We start from the raw sequence: 17,265 nt of genomic DNA on the forward strand, positions 1-17,265 counted from the left end.
CTCGTTTGTGGCACAGTTTTATGCTTGAATGCCACCTACTCCTTTCCAAAAATGTGCCCTTTTGAAGTGCGGAAAGGAAGGGTTCGACCTTTGTACGAGTATAGTATTTGCCATATCATAACTGCCCACTCTGAATCGGCGGCTCCGTTTTATTTATTAATGTGCCACCTTCGACGTGTCGGCCCTTTGGCCATAAACTCAACTGCAAATAATAATGGCAATCAACAACCGGTCACTGCCCCACCATCCCCAACCCCGGATGAACCGGGCTGAACAGCACTTCCTGCCCCCCGGGGGCAACACTCACCTGGCGTGCGTTAAGGGTATTATTGTCGGTGGATTTGGCGGCTGCTGCGGCACGATAAGACCTCTACGCGGCGGTCCACGTTGCGGCAATGAAATATCTCCGGCGGATCTTAATGAAATTACGCCCGTGCTCTCGCGGTTGTTCGAGAAGCGCACACGGCCACCCTGCGGAGAAAAAAGTGGAGAGGAGAAGCGTGAGTGAGGGGCATACATACACTGGGGGAAAAACGCCATCTAGAATCGAGAAACGAAATGTTGGATAAGGGAATTAGCATCTAGGATTGTATGCGGTGATATGCTATTAAATATGATGTGCTTTAATGAAACTAATTATAGTAGGGGGTTGCATTTTGCTATTCTAATAACTTAGGCTATTTAAAAAGTGTATACGTGTTTCTTAAATTCTAAATGCATATATGTATGCGGCCTCATTTTGGACCAGTGCATTTATTTGTAAAAGAGAAAGGAGATAGAGAACGCAACAACATGGGGATTAGCATTCAAGTAGAATTTGTTGGCCGCCGTAGAGCAACAAAATTATGAAAAATTAACAAAGTTATAAAACTTTACGAGGCCGTGAGAGAGGAGTAGCTGGTTTATTTGTACTTTTACTGGTTGTTGTTTGCGCCGTTGTTGTTGCAGTGATTTGATGTGGCTGCCGGTCTCAGCTTGGAATTTTAAATTTTGGGCACACAAATTTGGTTTTCTTTCAACGTTTCCTGTTTTTTTATACCCGTTACTCGTAGAGTAAATGGGTATACTAGAATCGTTTAAAACTATGTTACAAGTTCGAAAAATTAAGAAATGTCCCAAGACTGAAGTTCTGAAGTCCATAACTCCACTTATCTTATTCAGAATTTGAAGTGGCATACCTCTAAATGTTTCTGGAGCAATTCTCTAAAAATCTGCATTCAAATTTAGAATTTTATTTTTTTTTTAATTTTTTTTTAATTTTTTGTAATTTTTCTGATGTTATGATGTAGAAATTCAAAAATGTCCCAGGGCTGAAGTTCTAAAGTCCATAACTCAACTGATCTTAATAGGAATTTGAAGTGGCATACCTCTAAATGTTTCTGGAGCAATTATCTAAAAATCTGCATTCAAATTTAGAATTTTATTTTTTTTTTAATTTTTTGTAATTTTTCTGATGTTATGATGTAGAAATTCAAAAATGTCCCAGGGCTGAAGTTCTAAAGTCCATAACTCAACTGATCTTAATCAGAATTTGAAGTGGCATACCTCTAAATGTTTCTGGAGCAATTCTCTAATAATCTGCATTCAAATTTAGAATTTTATTTTTTTTTTAATTTTTTTTAATTTTTCTGATGTTATGATGTATAAATTTAAAAATGTCCCAGGGCTGAAGTTCTAAAGTCCATAACTCAACTGATCTTAATCGGAATTTGAAGTGGCATACCTCTAAATGTTTCTGGAGCAATTATCTAAAAATCTGCATTCAAATTTAGAAATTTTTTTTTTTTATTTTTTTTGTCATTTTTTCATGGATGATGTTGAAGAAATTCAAAAAAATTCAAAAATGTCCCAGGGCTGAAGTTCTAAAGTCCATAACTCAACTTATTTTAATCGGAATTCGAAGTGGCATACCTCTAAATGTTTCTGGAGCAATTCTCTAAAAATCTGCATTCAAATTTAGAATTTTATTTTTTTTTAAATTTTTTGTCATTTCCTTGATGTTATAATGTAGAAATTCACAAAAATCAAGATATGTTCCAAGGCAGAAGTTCTAAAGTCCATAACTCAACTTATTTTAATCGGAATTTGAAGTGGCATACCTCTAAATGTTTCTGGAGTAATTCTCTAAAAATCTGCATTCAAATTTAGAATTTTATTTTTTTTTTAATTTTTTGTAATTTTTTTGATGTTTGATGTAGAAATCCAAAAATATCCCAGGGCCGAAGTTCTAAAGTCGAAACTCAACCTATATTAATCGGATTTTAAAGTGGCATACCTCTAAATGTTTCTGGAGCATTTTATTTTTTTTTAATTTTTTTTGCTATTTTTGTTGAATGAATAATCTTGAAAATGTTGAAATTTCTCGTTTGCACTTTCACTAGCTGAGTAACGGGTATCTCATAGTCGGGAACTCGACTATAGCACTCTATCGTGTTTTTCACTTTATTTGGCGTATGTTTGTTTGGCCATGGAAATTGCAAAGTTTTCCCCGTTTTTAATTTGGGCAATGCAGAAAAGTTTTGGGTGCGCAGGGAGCGTGGAAAAACCTCCAATCTGAATTAGATTTTTGAATCGAGCGAATGGGGTATAGGGTATCGGTGGTGTTCGGTGGTGTTGAAGGTTCGGTCGCCTTTTGGGTTCGTTTAACTCGCAATATTTTTTGGTATGCAGAGCTGGCTGGAAGCGGTTTGACATACCCTACAGCCATATCAAGTGAAACGATTTCGGGTCCCATCGGGTCAGATCAAAGGAGGCTGGACCCAAACCAGCACAATTCAATTTCAATGCATTATCTCCGGCTACTTCGGTCCGTTAGGCAGCCACAAACGCGAGCTTAACCTTTTTAGGCAGCCGCAAAAGTTTCATTTCAATTTTAAACAAATTTCGTGGCCACATCAAAGGGGCCACCAATGTTGGGAAAAGAGGCCCGCAGAAAAGGCCTCCCAGAGTTGGGGGCCAACTGGAGCGCTTCAGAGCTGAGTGATTTCAATTGACTAAGAAAACAAATTCCCCCGATAACTTGCCTAATGCGTTTCGACAAAAGCGCAACTCCCTGAGACGCAGGCAAAAAAAAAAGAGAAAAAAATCAAGGGGCAAAGAAAATTATGCAAAAGGAAAAGTCTCAAGACGGCGACGTCTTTCGCAGAGTTTTCCAGTTACTCCCACTCCACCACAAGAATCAGTCCACAATCGAACTGTGAGGGAGAGTGAGTCAAAGTCGAGCAAGTCAACAAGAATTATGCACTTTTTGACTGTCAATAAAAATAAAGTGAGTTCGAGTCGCAGTTTGTCCTGGAGTTATGCACACAGCAAAGGAACGCAGAAAGGACGAAAAATGCCAAAGGACATGGACATACAAATCGAAGTGGGTAGAAATCAATGCGCCAGCACAAAAATATATTCAGCGTATAATTTAATAAAGCAAATAGAAGAAAGCCACAAAGCGAAAATCGCTGAAGAAAACCAAACTCATCGTGGGCAACCACGAAAAGAAAATGTATGACATCGGAAAGGAAACTCCCTCACAACATTTTTTGGCTGCCAAATTCCACAGAGAAATCAAAGTGGGTTCGAGCTAAAAATTGAAATAGAATCTGGCACTGGATCGACTTTGGCCCTCGGCTCGCAGGAGCACGCCTGGTTACTACCAGGATTAACGGCGTTGCAGGATGCGGCGCATAAATTTCAAATGTGATTGCAACTGCGACAATGTTGCCGCTGCCAATTTTATTTTTCAAGTGGATGACACAAGCCGCATTGAACCAGTCACCAAAAGTGTATACATAAACTCAAAATCTGTTGCCTTGTGTAATAAAAAGTGTTCTACAGTGAGCCAATTATAGCTATGAAAATGTATCTATAAAATAAAAATTAAACTTAAAGCATTTCTTAGTTTTATTTGAGTAGAAGTCTAAGGACGAGTCTCACCTGAATTGTGGCAGCTGGTCCGCAGTTGAGCCCGGCCATGAGAAAGTCATCGGGATCGCTCTCGTAGGGCGGCTCGTCGTACCAATGACCTTGATGATGCAGCGCACTCACCGCATAATGGGCCGCTGCTCCGCCCCCTCCATTGCCGCCCACTCCGAGGGGCATGCCCAGTCCGGCGATGCCCATGCCACCGCCCGTTCTCAGCGCCTCGTCGTACATGTACGTATCGTCTGCAAGATGGGAATAAACCAAATTTAGCAGCCGCAAAGTAAGGATTAGTTTGAAGATTAGTCGGAAAAATAGGAAAACTCTGGAGGGGCGGAGGAGGAACTTTAAAAACTTTTTGCGAGCGACCGAAAAATGTGCAGTGCCAGCAGAATGGTTGCAACACAATATTATTATACGCCACGTTGCACACAAAACTTGCAATGCCATTTGCCACATGCTAGCAGCGGAGCAAGTTGCTCCGGAGCCTGAAGTCCGGGGCTTATGTACGGATTCTGGTCCGGAAACGGACATAAGATTTTATGCTCGCTTATGCATGCGACGCTCGCCAGACGGGCGGCCCAGCCACGCCCACTTTAGCTGCTGCAGCTGCGAAGGCTGTTGCAACTGAACTTGCAACAGAAGCACTTCAAGTGTGAAATTCCTGGCTGCATACTTTTCGGGGGCAGTCGCCTAGATTTCACTCCCTTCCACTAGTTTTCCTTTATCCTTTTTCGGTGCTCCATCAACTTACCCATGCGTCCTTCGCCGCGACTCATTTGCAACAGTCCCTGTCGAATATCACGCAGGATCTATTAAAGATGAAACAATGTTGCATTAGTTTAGGGGAATTAGTTTACTTCATTTGGGGTATTTTGCAACAAGTGCAACTCATTCTAATCCAGTTTAAATAGCTGTGGTCAAAGAGGTATTGCTCTTCGTTTGACAACTTTTTGGCACCCATCGCCTTCAGACCATATAGACTTGTATAACCAAATAAAACTTGTCCATATTAAAGTCAACGCCTCCGCTTGGCTTCCTCGCATTCGTATGCATGTTTGCTCCTATTTGGGCAGCACTTTGTCTGCATGCCAAACGTGACTGCTGTGCGAAATGAAAGGACGAAATGTTGTCAACTTCCTTCTACTGCTACTGCTACTGCTACTTCTACTTCCACTGCTGCTTCTACGGCTGGCATCTTATTAGCCAAGTCTCGAGCTGAGGCAAAGGCGTTAAAATTACAAAATTCCATTTGAAAACTAAAACAATTTTCCCAGCGCAAGCAGAACTACGAACTACCACACAGAATGTGCTACTTGCTACTTGCTATTTTTCTGTATTTGGGCAGAAGGCATGTCTATGTCCTGAGTGTCCTGCAGCATAATGGCATTCTATGTGCGCTGCATACTAATTCCGAGACCATATATACGAGTAGTATGTATGAAAATGCTTTTGCTGCCGAACGGGAAAGCGAAAAGCATGCCAGGGCCGCCAAACAAACAGTAACGGCAAAAATAGAGACACACTTGGCAATAAAAGCGGGGCGCTGAAAAATTAGCTAAAAGCTTTTTTGGCCAGTCACATTAAAAATGCATTCAAATGGTAGTGGGTTGCTTTTTTGGGTTGTTATATGGTCCACTCCCACACAATTGGCTAGATGCTTCCGCTGCCAAATTGAAATTTACGTGGCCAAGAAGACACCGCTACAATTCTTACAATTCTAATCACATCTGAGGTCTTGGGGGACGCCTGCTTAATTGCCTGGCCAAATGCAAAGACCCCAAAAATGGGGGAAAAAAATGGCAACGAAATTCTAGCCCTCCTCTCCCATCATAAATATTTCATGCTGCTCCGCATACACAGAAGAGCAGCAGTTTCTTTTCCATTCCAGCCGTTCCTGGCCAAATGGAAAACAAGGCCTGAACAGCAGTGGCTGCTTTCCATGTGGGGCTGGGCTGCTGCAAAAACAGCAATTACAATTAGACAAACAGAATGTTGTTTGCACAAGTTAAGCAGCAGTAGCAGCACTAACAACAATAACAATGTGACACCCCAGAAGCCCACTCCCCCCCCCTAAAAGGATCTATTCGTGTATATAGCGCAGTACCCCCAACTCTTGTGTGCTTTTCATTTATGCACAAAAATTATTGCCCTTGCTTAGGAGCACACATTTTGCTGGACTGGCAAACAGTCGACAAATTGTCGTGCAGCAACGCAATTTGCGTGAGTTCACTGAGAAAAAAACATACGATAATAATAAAGCCTCCCATCGTTAATCGAAAATATCTGATGAACCCACTGCTTTCTAAATTCCAAATAAAATTACAGTTGTTTGCAGAAATGTACTTTTTCTATATGCCATATACATATTTTCATAATTGTTTTCCCCAGTGTAACTGTGCTTTCCAGTTCTCATCAGTATGCCGTGCATCCATCATTGAGCCCGATAACTGGCATAATTAACTAGCCTGCTGCTGCCAAGTTGATGGAAGATGTGGAGTACTGTGCAGTAATGATTTCCCTAATCGATTTCGGTTTTAAGCCGAAGAAAAGTCTCAGATCTCTTTCGAAATCTGTGGGCTTACTTTGGCCATCAGCCTGGAGTATCAAGCAATCAACATGAAATATTTTACTCGGCTTTCACATTTAATTCTCTTGGCATATAAATAAATGAGTTACTCTCTTTCGGCGCCACGCCCATTTGTTTTTATCATGTCCTTCGCTTGGACAACGTTTTCAAGTGTGGAAAGTAATTTTTTTGTATTTTATGACAGAACAAAGTTTATCATTCGCCACGTTGCACTTCATTGTTTTTGTTGCCTCCTTTTGGGGTGCGCCACAGTGAGTATGTGTTCGTGTGTATCTGTGTGCTTAACATTTTGTCTGCGTCTGTTTTGCATGTTTGCTCGCCACTCACACACTTGCACACTCGCACACTCACACTCACATTTATTTGGTAGCTCGAGCTTTTGGCCTGGTCTTCGGGCTTTTATGCCTTGGAATAATTGCTGTTTTTATATCAAATATTTTTAATAGCTTTTTTAATTGGCTTGTCCATATAGAAGTCGTAGCACTTATACATTGCAAAAATTCGGGTGCAAACAGTGCGTGCTGCAAACGTAAGTTGCCCGAGTTTATGTCTCGTAATTAAGCGAAATTTTATGAATGGATTTTTCATAATTACGAAATGAATATCAAGAAGTTTATTGGTGCATATAAACTTTTACAAACATTCGTCGGCCTGGTTTACCTTAACGATTCTAATGAATATTACGGCGTGTTATTATGCCAATAGCACTCTCTAGACTTGCAATTATACATGTGATTTATTTGTGTGTTTGTTAAAGTCGCATCCCACTGGCTTGAAAGCAAACATATAAATTCGAAACGCACCTTTGGCTGCAGGGCAAGAAAAAGCAAGAAAATCAAGCAAAACCTTTGCCCTGTGCAATTGCAACTGTTTCTTCCCCATTTGTGTATTTAATGCGTGCAAATATAAGGCTACGGAATCTGTGAAATTAATAGTGCAGCCTGCACTTGTCTGTGCTGCCAACAATTTCAGCCAACCCTCGGGCTGCGAGTGTTTTATGTTTATTTAATTTGTGAAAAGTGCCCAGAACAAATATGCTTGATTTATCCCTGGCCACTGCACATGTTTGCCATATGCATTTATCAATTTCGGAATAGACATCTTGAAGGCATAAATCTTTGCCTTGTGGTCACAGGATATTTGGTTATCTGAATATCTGAATATCTGGATATCTGAATATCTGAATATCTGGATATGTTCATGTCACTTACCTCCTCGTGCTCACGTTGAAATTTTTCCTTTTTCCGCATGGCCTCTTGGACTTTCAACTGCAATTGGAAAATGGTTTGTTTGTTAGCTCCGCTCGTTTGCTGAGTGACTTTGTTTATTTATGAATTTTTTTTTTTTTTTTTTTTTTTTTTTTTTTTTATTTATTATTATAAAGCGACGAATCCGTACATGCAGTACTAGTACCATAACATTGCAATTAAACATATAAATAATATAACCAAACTTCTCACTTATCGTGGGAAGACTAACAACAGAGTCTCAAACGTCGAGGGGGTCTTTAAAGCTGTCCAATTGTTTTGGCAAAGCCCTTTCTTTTAAGCCTTCTTAGAGGCCTGGCAGGGAGTAGGCGTCTTGCTAGCATGCTGTGGTGTCTTTTAAGCCTATCACTGTATCTGCTTGTGTGCCTTGAGATCTGTTCTTCCACTGTATGCAGATTAAGGTCCCGATGAAGGGTTGAGCTACGTACATAGTATGGGCAGTTGGTGATGGCACGCATTGCACGATTTTGCAAGACCTCAATGCGTTTATAGTTCGATTTTGCAGCAATACCCCAGATCTGCACTCCATATAGCCAGATCGGGGCTATACAGTGGGCGTATACTGCCCTTTTGGCTCTAAGTGTCATGGTGCTTCTTCTGTTGATCAACCATCGCAGTTGTTGCATTCTCTGACCGCATCTCCGTGCCGCAGCTTTTAAGTGTGGGCCAAAGGTCAACCGTTTGTCAAGGGTGATCCCGAGGTATTTAGCCTGCAGAGGTTGTTCTAGGGTTACGCCATCAAATTGTATGGGTGGTGTGCGCCTAATGAGAGTCTTCAAGGTGAAACAAGGATTGATGGTCTTATGTGGATTCACCTTTAAGTTCCATCTTTTGCACCATGCAGCCAAAGTATTGAGATACTCTTGGAGGCCACGTGCTGCCTCAGTGCAAGAACTGGAGCTGTATAACAGTGCGATATCGTCAGCGTAAGTGGCGAGTAGGGCCTTCCTGGGAGCTTCCATATGGTGCATATTTGGGCAAGGCAAATCCGCGGTAAATATTGAGTAGAGCAGCGGGCCGAGGACGCTGCCCTGCGGAACTCCAGCTCTCATGTAGCAAGGGGTTGAGTAGGTGCTTCTGACCCTGACCATGAACTTCCTATCTTCCAGGTAAGATTTCAGGACTCCATAGTATGGTGCTGGAAGCAGCTTTTTTATTTTGCAGAGTAGGCCGATATGCCAGACTCTGTCAAATGCTTGCTGCATGTCAATAAATACAGCATTGCAGTATTCCAAGTCGTCAAACGCCTGAATAATGTGCTTAACCAGTCTGTGAACCTGCTCCACAGTGCTGTGTCCCTGTCGAAATCCAAACTGGTGATCTGGGAGGATACGGCGCTCCTTAATAAAGTCACCTAGTCTGTTGGCAATCAGCCTTTCCCATATCTTGGATAACGAAGACAGCAGACTTATGGGCCGATACGATTCCGGATCCTCTTCAGGTTTCCCAGGCTTATGTATCATGAGAATTGCTGCCATTTTCCACTGCTTTGGGAAGGACTGCACCCTAAATATAGCATTAAATATTTTCGCCATGTATAGGATGGCTCGGAGAGGTAGCGCTTTTAACGTGGCATTACAGACATTGTCGATGCCAGGAGTCTTCTTTATTGGCATTGATTTAATGACTTCGGCAATTTCCTCAACCCTGATTGGTTTAATTGGTAGCGACATTTGTAGGGGTATCTCTAGGCTGTCAAGCGTCTCTCGATTCTGCTCCATTGTAGCGAATTGGTAATGGGTGAACCTAGTCTCCAAATGATTTGCAAAGGAATTGGCCTGTTCCTCCTCGTTTTTAGCAAGTTCACCTCCCGGGCATCTAATGGGTACCTGTCTGAACGGTTGTCTTTTGAGGGATTTGGTGGACTTCCAGAGTGAATACCCAGCATCCACCGTATAGTCCATAGAAGCCAGCTTCTGCTCAAAAAAGATACTTCGAAGGTCTCTTACCACATTTCGTAGTTGTTTTGCAGCACGGTTCCATAAGATGCGGTCCCAGGGATCTTGAGATCGGATTGCTCGCCTTCTGAGTCTCCTTTTCTGTGCCAGGAGCTCTCTAGCCTCTCTTGTTAGGGATATTCCATAGGGGGTGCCTGTCCGAGGAACAGAAGGCGTAGATGCAGTCGCAGCCCTGTGAATACTTTGTGTAAGGTGATCAACAGCCATTTCAATTTCTTCACCAGAATTTAGCGTGATGTTCAACGGAATCATGCTCTCCAGTTGTTGACTAAAAGCGAGCGGGTCAGTGCGCTTGGTGACTAATCGTGGACTTGGATTCACATGGGTACTATCTGTCACAATACTGATGATCAAAGGCAAGTGATCGGAGTCCAGATCCCAACTTTGTGTTATACTTGTTAGGGAATCTGGTATACCATGATGCACCGCGAAGTCAATGCAGGAAGGCGTATGACTGGGTACATAAGGATACCTGGTTGGCGAACCAGTTGCAAGTATCTTAGCTCCAGTGATAGAGATGGCTTCCGCTAGCTCACGCCCACGGGGTGAATTGTAGGTGTCGCCCCAAAGCCAGTGTCGGGCGTTCCAGTCGCCACCAATCATATACCGTTGGCCGCAAGAGCGTATTGTGTCAGTAAATTGTCTTTCGTCGATACTAACACTGGGAGGACAGTAAATGGCGCCGAACTGCACGTCACCCAGTCCTGTAGCTACTTTTACTGTAGACATTTGTATGCTGCGTGTCTCTATGACCCTTTGCGGGAAATGGCGAAGAGTTGTCCTAACGAACACGGCTGCTCCACCAACGCTATTATTATTTTGCGATGGCCTAAATGCTGGATAGAAAGCATAACCATATATCTTAACAGTATCCCCTCTTTTAATTCTAAGTTCCGTCACAAGAAGAATGTCCACGCTATTATTGTGCGCGTAAAGCTCAATTTCTTTAGCTTTTCTTGAAATGCCGTTAGCATTCCAAATAAGAATCTTTAGTGGATTCATTGTGGGTGTGGAGCGTTGTTAGAAAGCTGGTAGGTATGTTCATTCCCAGCTCCTTGCTTTAGCATGGTGGTTATTTCAAATACCATTCTTTCGAGTTTTTCAAGTCGTTGATTGGTTTGATTTCTGTAATGTTGCTGATCTTGTTGCTGCTGTTGCAACCACATAAGAAACTGATGTTGTTGTTGTTGTTGCATTTGCTGCTGCCATTCTTGAAACTGTTGTTGTTGCTGTTGTAACAATGCTTGGACGTCAAGTGAATTATTTTGCTGAGTGTTCAGTCGTTGTTGCTGCGATAACTGTTGCGTTTGTAAGTTATATAAACGTCGCTGAGCTGGTCCATCCTTGGAGGGAGTTGTATTAGAGTATTCTTTTGCTACTGTGGCATAGGATACTTTTGTATTTACCCCAGGGCCTATAGATGGTTGATGCTGTACCATATTTTGGTGTTGTTGTGTTGGTTGCTGATGTTCAGTTGACTGGTTGGTACTCTTACGGCGATTAATCTGCACGGAAGGAAACTGTTGCTGATCTCTATGGTTGAACCCATGATTCTGCCTATTTAAGTGATTCGCCTTCTTCGCAGGCCCCATAGATCTGCGGAGAAGCTCCTGGTACTTATGGCAACCTTTATAACTAGCCATGTGATCGTGAGAACAGTGATAGCATGTGGGCAGAGCATCTACAGGACGTGTACATTGTGTGGTTTGGTGATTTTCACCACACCTGGCACAATTTGGATGTCTGCGGCAGTATTTAGCTGTATGGCCATACTCCTGGCAACGTCGACATTGTGCAATTTCACTAGACTTTCGCATCCTTTCGATCCGTATTTTCTGTCGGCAAAGGGTCTTTACGTGATAAATTTCATTAATATTAGGGCAGGGCTTAATGTTAATGAAAAAAATATTGAGTTTTTCATCTTTATTAACCCTTGAACTAGGGTTGTGAATGTGAAGTACTTCATAGCCTAAACATTTCAGATCGGCCGTTATATCTTTGTTTTGTGTGCTGTGATGTAAGTCCCTTACTACAATTCTGTGTGCTTTTTCTGTCAGCATTTGGTAAGTGTGAAACTGCATACCAATTTCATCCATATAGCTAACAATTTTCCTGTAAGTGTCACTGTCTTTGGGAAATATTCTGACTGTTTCCCCTTGGTTAGCTTTGACTACGACGTTATCTAGACTTGCCTTTTCTTGTATGAGCTCAAATAGGTCATTTAAGTTGCTAATATTAACAACAATTTGGGGTGGTTTTTTAAAATCTTTGAGTTGATTGTTGGCGTTAGATGTTTCCTGGGATTTATTGGCAGTATTGTTTTCTGCAGATTGAAATTCGTCCATGCGGGCACTAGCATCATCGGCATCCTCAGACATCATGTCTTCCCCGTTTTCTTCATTAGTAATGATGTCCGTGTCGAGAATAGCAAACCTGTTGCTAGAGCTTGCCTTCTGGTTAATTGTGGGGACCAAGTGCAGGCCCTGGGTACTGTTCCCTCTTTTCGGTTTAAGGATGGGGGACAGTGGCTTTGCATTTTTCCTCTTGCCTGCTTTCCGATTTTGGTCATCCAGTAATCTTCTGGCAGCACCGCTTAGATTTTTTGCTGCAATGTCGAGGCTGGTCAATTGGGAACATTCTTGGTTTGCTACACTTGAACCAGAACAGATGCTGCTCATTGTGGGATTTGCCATTGTGTATATGGTGCTGCTACTGGCACTAGAAAATGTCACTGTTGTTGTGGTGGGACTACTTTGAGACTTATTGCATGTAATGCGTTGAATTTCTGATCGGCACTCATCTCTAATCTTACTAGGTAATTTTCCAGCTATTGAGAACATTTTTTCATGATCAATCTGCTTCTTTATAAGCTGAGAGTCATCGAAACTGTTTTCATTCATTGTTTTTATATTGTCTTAATATTCAGCAAATAATTTGCGGGCCCAAATGTCCGGAACAGAGCATAAACAGTTCGGTTTTACTGATAAGCAAAGTTTGTTTACCTCTTGTGCAGTTCTGCGCGGGGTGAGGTAGATGACTTGCCCGAAGGGCAGAAAGCACCGTTTGAATGCACTTCACCTGATGCACTTTTTGTTTTTGTCAAACTGCCGACACCGCTCAAAGCAGCGCCCAAATAGATGATTTGTGCTATTTTGAGCACAAAAGGGAATGCACCGATAAGCAAAAAATAAATCACTTTTGCATGCGCGCGACACAACCGATCTCTTTGACTGCCAGAGTAGGAATCATTTATGAATGTGGCAACTAATTTCTTTGCTAACGAAAATTTAAAGTCTACTTTTTTGCGCTGCAAATGAAAAGCAGCGCACTCAAATTTGGGGAGGATGTTTGGTAATGCATTATGCATTTGCTAACTATTGTTGCAGTTGCTGTTGCTTCAGGTGTTGCTGTTGCTGCTGCTGCTGCTGCTGTTGCAGTTGCTGTTGCTGCTGCTGCTGTCTGTTGCTGCTGTCGCCGTTGATTGCATTTTGCTGCTTGTTTTTAGTTTGGCGCCGTGCGCGCTGTCATTAATAATGAATGTTGACGGCAATGAACTTTTAAATGTTGCATGCATCCACACGTTGCCGCTTCCTTCTCCTCGTCCCCTTTGCCCCGGGGCACTCGTCCCGTTTGCGATTGTTTTTGTTGTTTTTGTTGCTGGTGGCATGCCATTACAGGTAAACGTGCTCAAAAGCAACAGCCGCAGCTTTCGTGTTGAAATTGCATTGCAAATGCAGTCAAAAAGGTGGGGTGGCATTCGTTCGCCGAGTGGTGTGCCAAAGTTTACCCCTGTTGTTGCAGTTTGTGCAAATTTTTTTGTTGCAGCACAATTTTGTTGGCTGTCGCAGCTGTTGCAACACACAGTAGCAAGAGGCAAAGCAGCGGCAACATCAGCTTGTTAAATGTGCAGCATAAATATTTATGCCACTATCCCGTTCTAAGCAACCAAACATCCCACTAGCACACGCATTTTTAAGCCAACTAAGGATATGTGGCAGTTGATTTTAAGTACAAAATTGTATTCATTTTAGATGAGGTTTCCTCGGAAGAATTTGCGGCATTAGCAAGGTTCTATATTCAGTAGATTACACTTCACAGCCCCAAAAGCCGTCTAAATTTCTTGTTTAATGTTATATTAGTGTACTAGGGTACTAGTTGCAAGCACCTAGCTGTGCCACTTACCCTGTGGATTGTCTCCTCGAAACTGTGCTGCTGTCCGCCGGCGCCGCCGTTTATCATTTGAAAGTGCCGCAGACGATCGTTGGCCGCCTGCAAAATAAACGGGGATGGAATCAATTTGGGGCAAAGTTTTAAATTCATTTTCAGACAGAACAGAGGAACACAGAGTGGCGTGCTTTCAATCGCCGGGCTTATTAACTTTCTCAAGTATGCACAAAGCTGGTGGACCGAAAGGGGGGAGGGTGAAGGTGAATGGGCTGCTCGTAAATCAAGAGGGAGTCCTTGAAAGGCGGCCAGCAACGTGCTTTATCGCCATTAGGACGCCATTTTGTATTTCACACCTTTCAGCGGGGCTTTAATTTTTAATTAATAACGAGTCAAGGGTCAGGTTAGGGTCACCCTTCGACCCTTATTCTCGGGTCGCTGTTTAATGCGTTTGTTTTCTTATCATAAATAGCAAATCAGGTGGGAGAGCCGACGAACCAGGCAATCGGGCAGCAAACACATGGCCAGGTGAGTGCTGTTTAATTATATTTTGAAAGGCCATGGCTGTTGAGTAGGATGCCGCTACTTAGGCACATATCCTTAGTCATTTCCTGCGCTTATCTGTGTGCCAGGACCTCCCGAGGACCTCCTGTCTGCTCTCGCTGCCCTTTTTCCCCTCCGCCCGTTTATTATTTATATTTTTCCTTCTGCTCTCCGCGCCTTTATTTATTCTTTTCTGTGCGCTGCTTGTGAACAATTTATGCATGTCCTTGCTTATTTATGAGCAGCGTCGCCGTCCTGTGCCACGTTATCTCTGCTCTTGGCCGCAGTTTCATTGCCAGCCTCGACTCAAGAACAGTGCCCCTGCTGCCACTGCTGCCCCAGCTGCCCCAGCTGCCCCAGCTATCCCAGCAATGCCAGCTGCTGCGACTCCAACCGGCGACTCCGGCCAGCTTCTGCTCCTGTCCTGATCCTGATGCTTTTTCCCCAAAGGTTGCTCTAATCAAAGGCGCTGAATGAATCCTTTGTGAGCGGCGCAGATAAAGCGAATGTACAACAACTTCCCCCAAGTTGGTTGGGAGGCAGGAAACTGATGGCGTTGGTCCTGGCGCTATTGGTGCACTGCCAGGATGAGAAGTGGCAATGTAGACATGGCCGCTGGCAAAACATTTTTAACCTTTTCAGCTGGCAAAAAGGAGAAGCTGCTCAGCGCGGCGCGCATAAAAATTTACATGTCCCCAGGGCCAAGATTAAGTATACTACACAGAAGACTGCGGAATATTCAAGTCAAGACGCAGAAAGTCATAAAATGGCAGCCTAGAAGCGGCAAGGATATTCGAGGAGTGGAAAGGAGCGGAAAGGAAACCAAACGAAATGCGAGCAAATAAATTGAAAGAATTACCGCAGCAGTTGATTCAAATGAAAGGCTGCGGACGGGACAAAACTTGCGGGACAGGACAAACAATTTGCTTGCGGTCATAAAACGAAGCGCGAAAATGAGTTTCAGTCGCTGGAAAGGGAGAAAGGGAGCGGGGAAATTGTATCGAGGGAGTACTTTACTTACCCTGGCCTGGGCGCCATTCTGCTGATTGTTCCGATCCCGTCGATTGACAGTCTTCAAGCCTTTCAGCAGTCGGGCCAGTGTGGTGCGTTTCTTTGTCTCGCGACCCTCTGAAAGTCGCGAAGGAAAATCGGCATAAAAAGGACAGAAATTGAATTAGTGAACGGAATCCAAGTCCTTCATGTTTTTGTTTTATTTTCAGACCCTGGCAGGACAAAACTTTGCTCAGAATTTTATAGTTTGAGGGATTACTTAAATCCAAGTAAATAACAACGAGAAATGCAGAAAAACATACAAACGTTGCCCAGATCGTGATTAATTACTATTTCATTGCTACTTCTGCTATGTGTCTATGAATATTCATAGGAGATTTGCATTTTTCTTACAGTTCCCAACATAACTTAGCGTAATTACTATTTTTACTGGGTGAAGTGCTGACCTCATTTCAATTGTGTTCTACATTTTCTGCAATTTCCGCACTTTGAAGTAAATTTAAAAACTGAAGTCTAAAGATTCCTTTTAAACGTTAAGTACAAAGCTCATCACCTTTGCACAAAAGCTTTAGAAATCCTTTAGCAGGATAAGAATTTTACTTCTTCGGACTTTTCTCCTTTCAACTTACCAGCTGTCGGTGGAAATTCGTAGAAATAAGCTGAGCGCGGACTCAGGCAGCTGAATAGAACGTAGTAAAATAGAATTTTTATTAGCACTACGATTCAATGGAGAGAACACTCGAATTATTCAAATCCTGTACTCACTTTTGCTGCACAAAGTTCAAATGCGCGACATTCGGTGGCAGAGTCTGATGCTGGTGAGGTCCTTGCTGCTGTTGTCCTGGCACAATTGGTAACTGTTGCTGCTGCTGTTGCAGCTGCTGCTGCTGCTGCTGCTGTATGCTCTGCTGCGTCTGCAGCGTCTGCTGCTGCAGCAGCTGCTGCTGTTGTGTTAACCCTCCTCTGGCCACGCGGGGTGCAAAGACGCCGTAGCCAAAGCCGTAGATCTCATCCTCCTCCTTGTCGGACAGACAACTCGAGGGCTGTAAGGTTCGGGAATGGGAATGGAAAATTAGTCATTTTATTGGCCACGATTCGGGGGGTTAAAACACAACTACTAGTACATGCAAATGAAAGTGGAGAACGCAAGCAAGCAAAAAATATTTACACAATTCTTAGCACACAATTAACTAAATTTATTCGCATAGAGGCTTAATGGTTTTTTCAATTATTTCTTTTCAAGCAACGCCAACATCAATTTTTTTTTTATTTTTTTGGAAAATTCTTCGTTTGTATTGTTGATTTTGTAAATATTTTCCTTAGGGGGCCGCTAATGGAGTAATTGTTCTTTTTTCGTTTTATTTATTTTTTTTTTTTGGTGATTAAGGAGGCGGGGGATTGGGTGGGTGTTTGCGTTTCGGTTTGTTCCGGGTCATCATCATACATACCGAGTACTTTCCGGGCACATAAATGGGCTGGCTATGACTATTGGGCAGACCGGCGCCGTGCATTGAATGGCCACGATGGCCATGCTGCTGGCGGTGGTGCAGTACGCCGCTGCTGCCGCCGCTGCCACCGCTGGCCGCCCCACCGCTGCCGCTGCCCGTGCTGCCGCCAGCCCCACCTGATCCGCCCACCACCTGGGCGGCACTGTGCAGCGGACTCCGCTCCGCCCAGGCCGCCTGGCGCGCCCGCTCGAGAGTGGCCAAAATGTCCCCGAAGGGAGCCATTAGCAACTCGCAATAGACGGATGCCAGGCCCTCTAAATGGCCGCGTTGTCCATCCTGCAAAAGAGCGAGAAACGAGCAGCAGAGATCGG

The 17,265-nt window shown here is 43.2% G+C and overlaps 1 protein-coding gene across 3 annotated transcripts in view; it reads right to left on the minus strand.

Annotated features, from left to right (window-relative positions):
- LOC6555283 (sterile alpha motif domain-containing protein 5) overlaps positions 1–17,265 on the minus strand; it is a 158,721-nt gene that overhangs the window by 5,592 nt on the left and 135,864 nt on the right. For 2 of the 3 annotated variants that reach the window (XM_026983898.1, XM_026983899.1), the window contains 9 exons: positions 16,895–17,230; positions 16,212–16,489; positions 16,076–16,125; positions 15,457–15,563; positions 13,911–13,997; positions 7,714–7,770; positions 4,667–4,724; positions 3,928–4,157; positions 308–471 (listed from right to left, as the gene is read on the minus strand). In XM_026983898.1, the coding sequence (XP_026839699.1) occupies positions 308–471; positions 3,928–4,157; positions 4,667–4,724; positions 7,714–7,770; positions 13,911–13,997; positions 15,457–15,563; positions 16,076–16,125; positions 16,212–16,489; positions 16,895–17,230 (1,367 nt within the window). The remainder of the gene's footprint in view (positions 1–307; positions 472–3,927; positions 4,158–4,666; positions 4,725–7,713; positions 7,771–13,910; positions 13,998–15,456; positions 15,564–16,075; positions 16,126–16,211; positions 16,490–16,894; positions 17,231–17,265) is intronic. The other variant, XM_026983900.1, reaches the window with a different exon arrangement.

Source organism: Drosophila erecta, unplaced genomic scaffold (genome assembly GCF_003286155.1).
Source record: "Drosophila erecta strain 14021-0224.00,06,07 unplaced genomic scaffold, DereRS2 tig00000000-arrow-pilon, whole genome shotgun sequence".
NCBI classification, from domain to species: Eukaryota; Metazoa; Arthropoda; class Insecta; order Diptera; family Drosophilidae; genus Drosophila; species Drosophila erecta.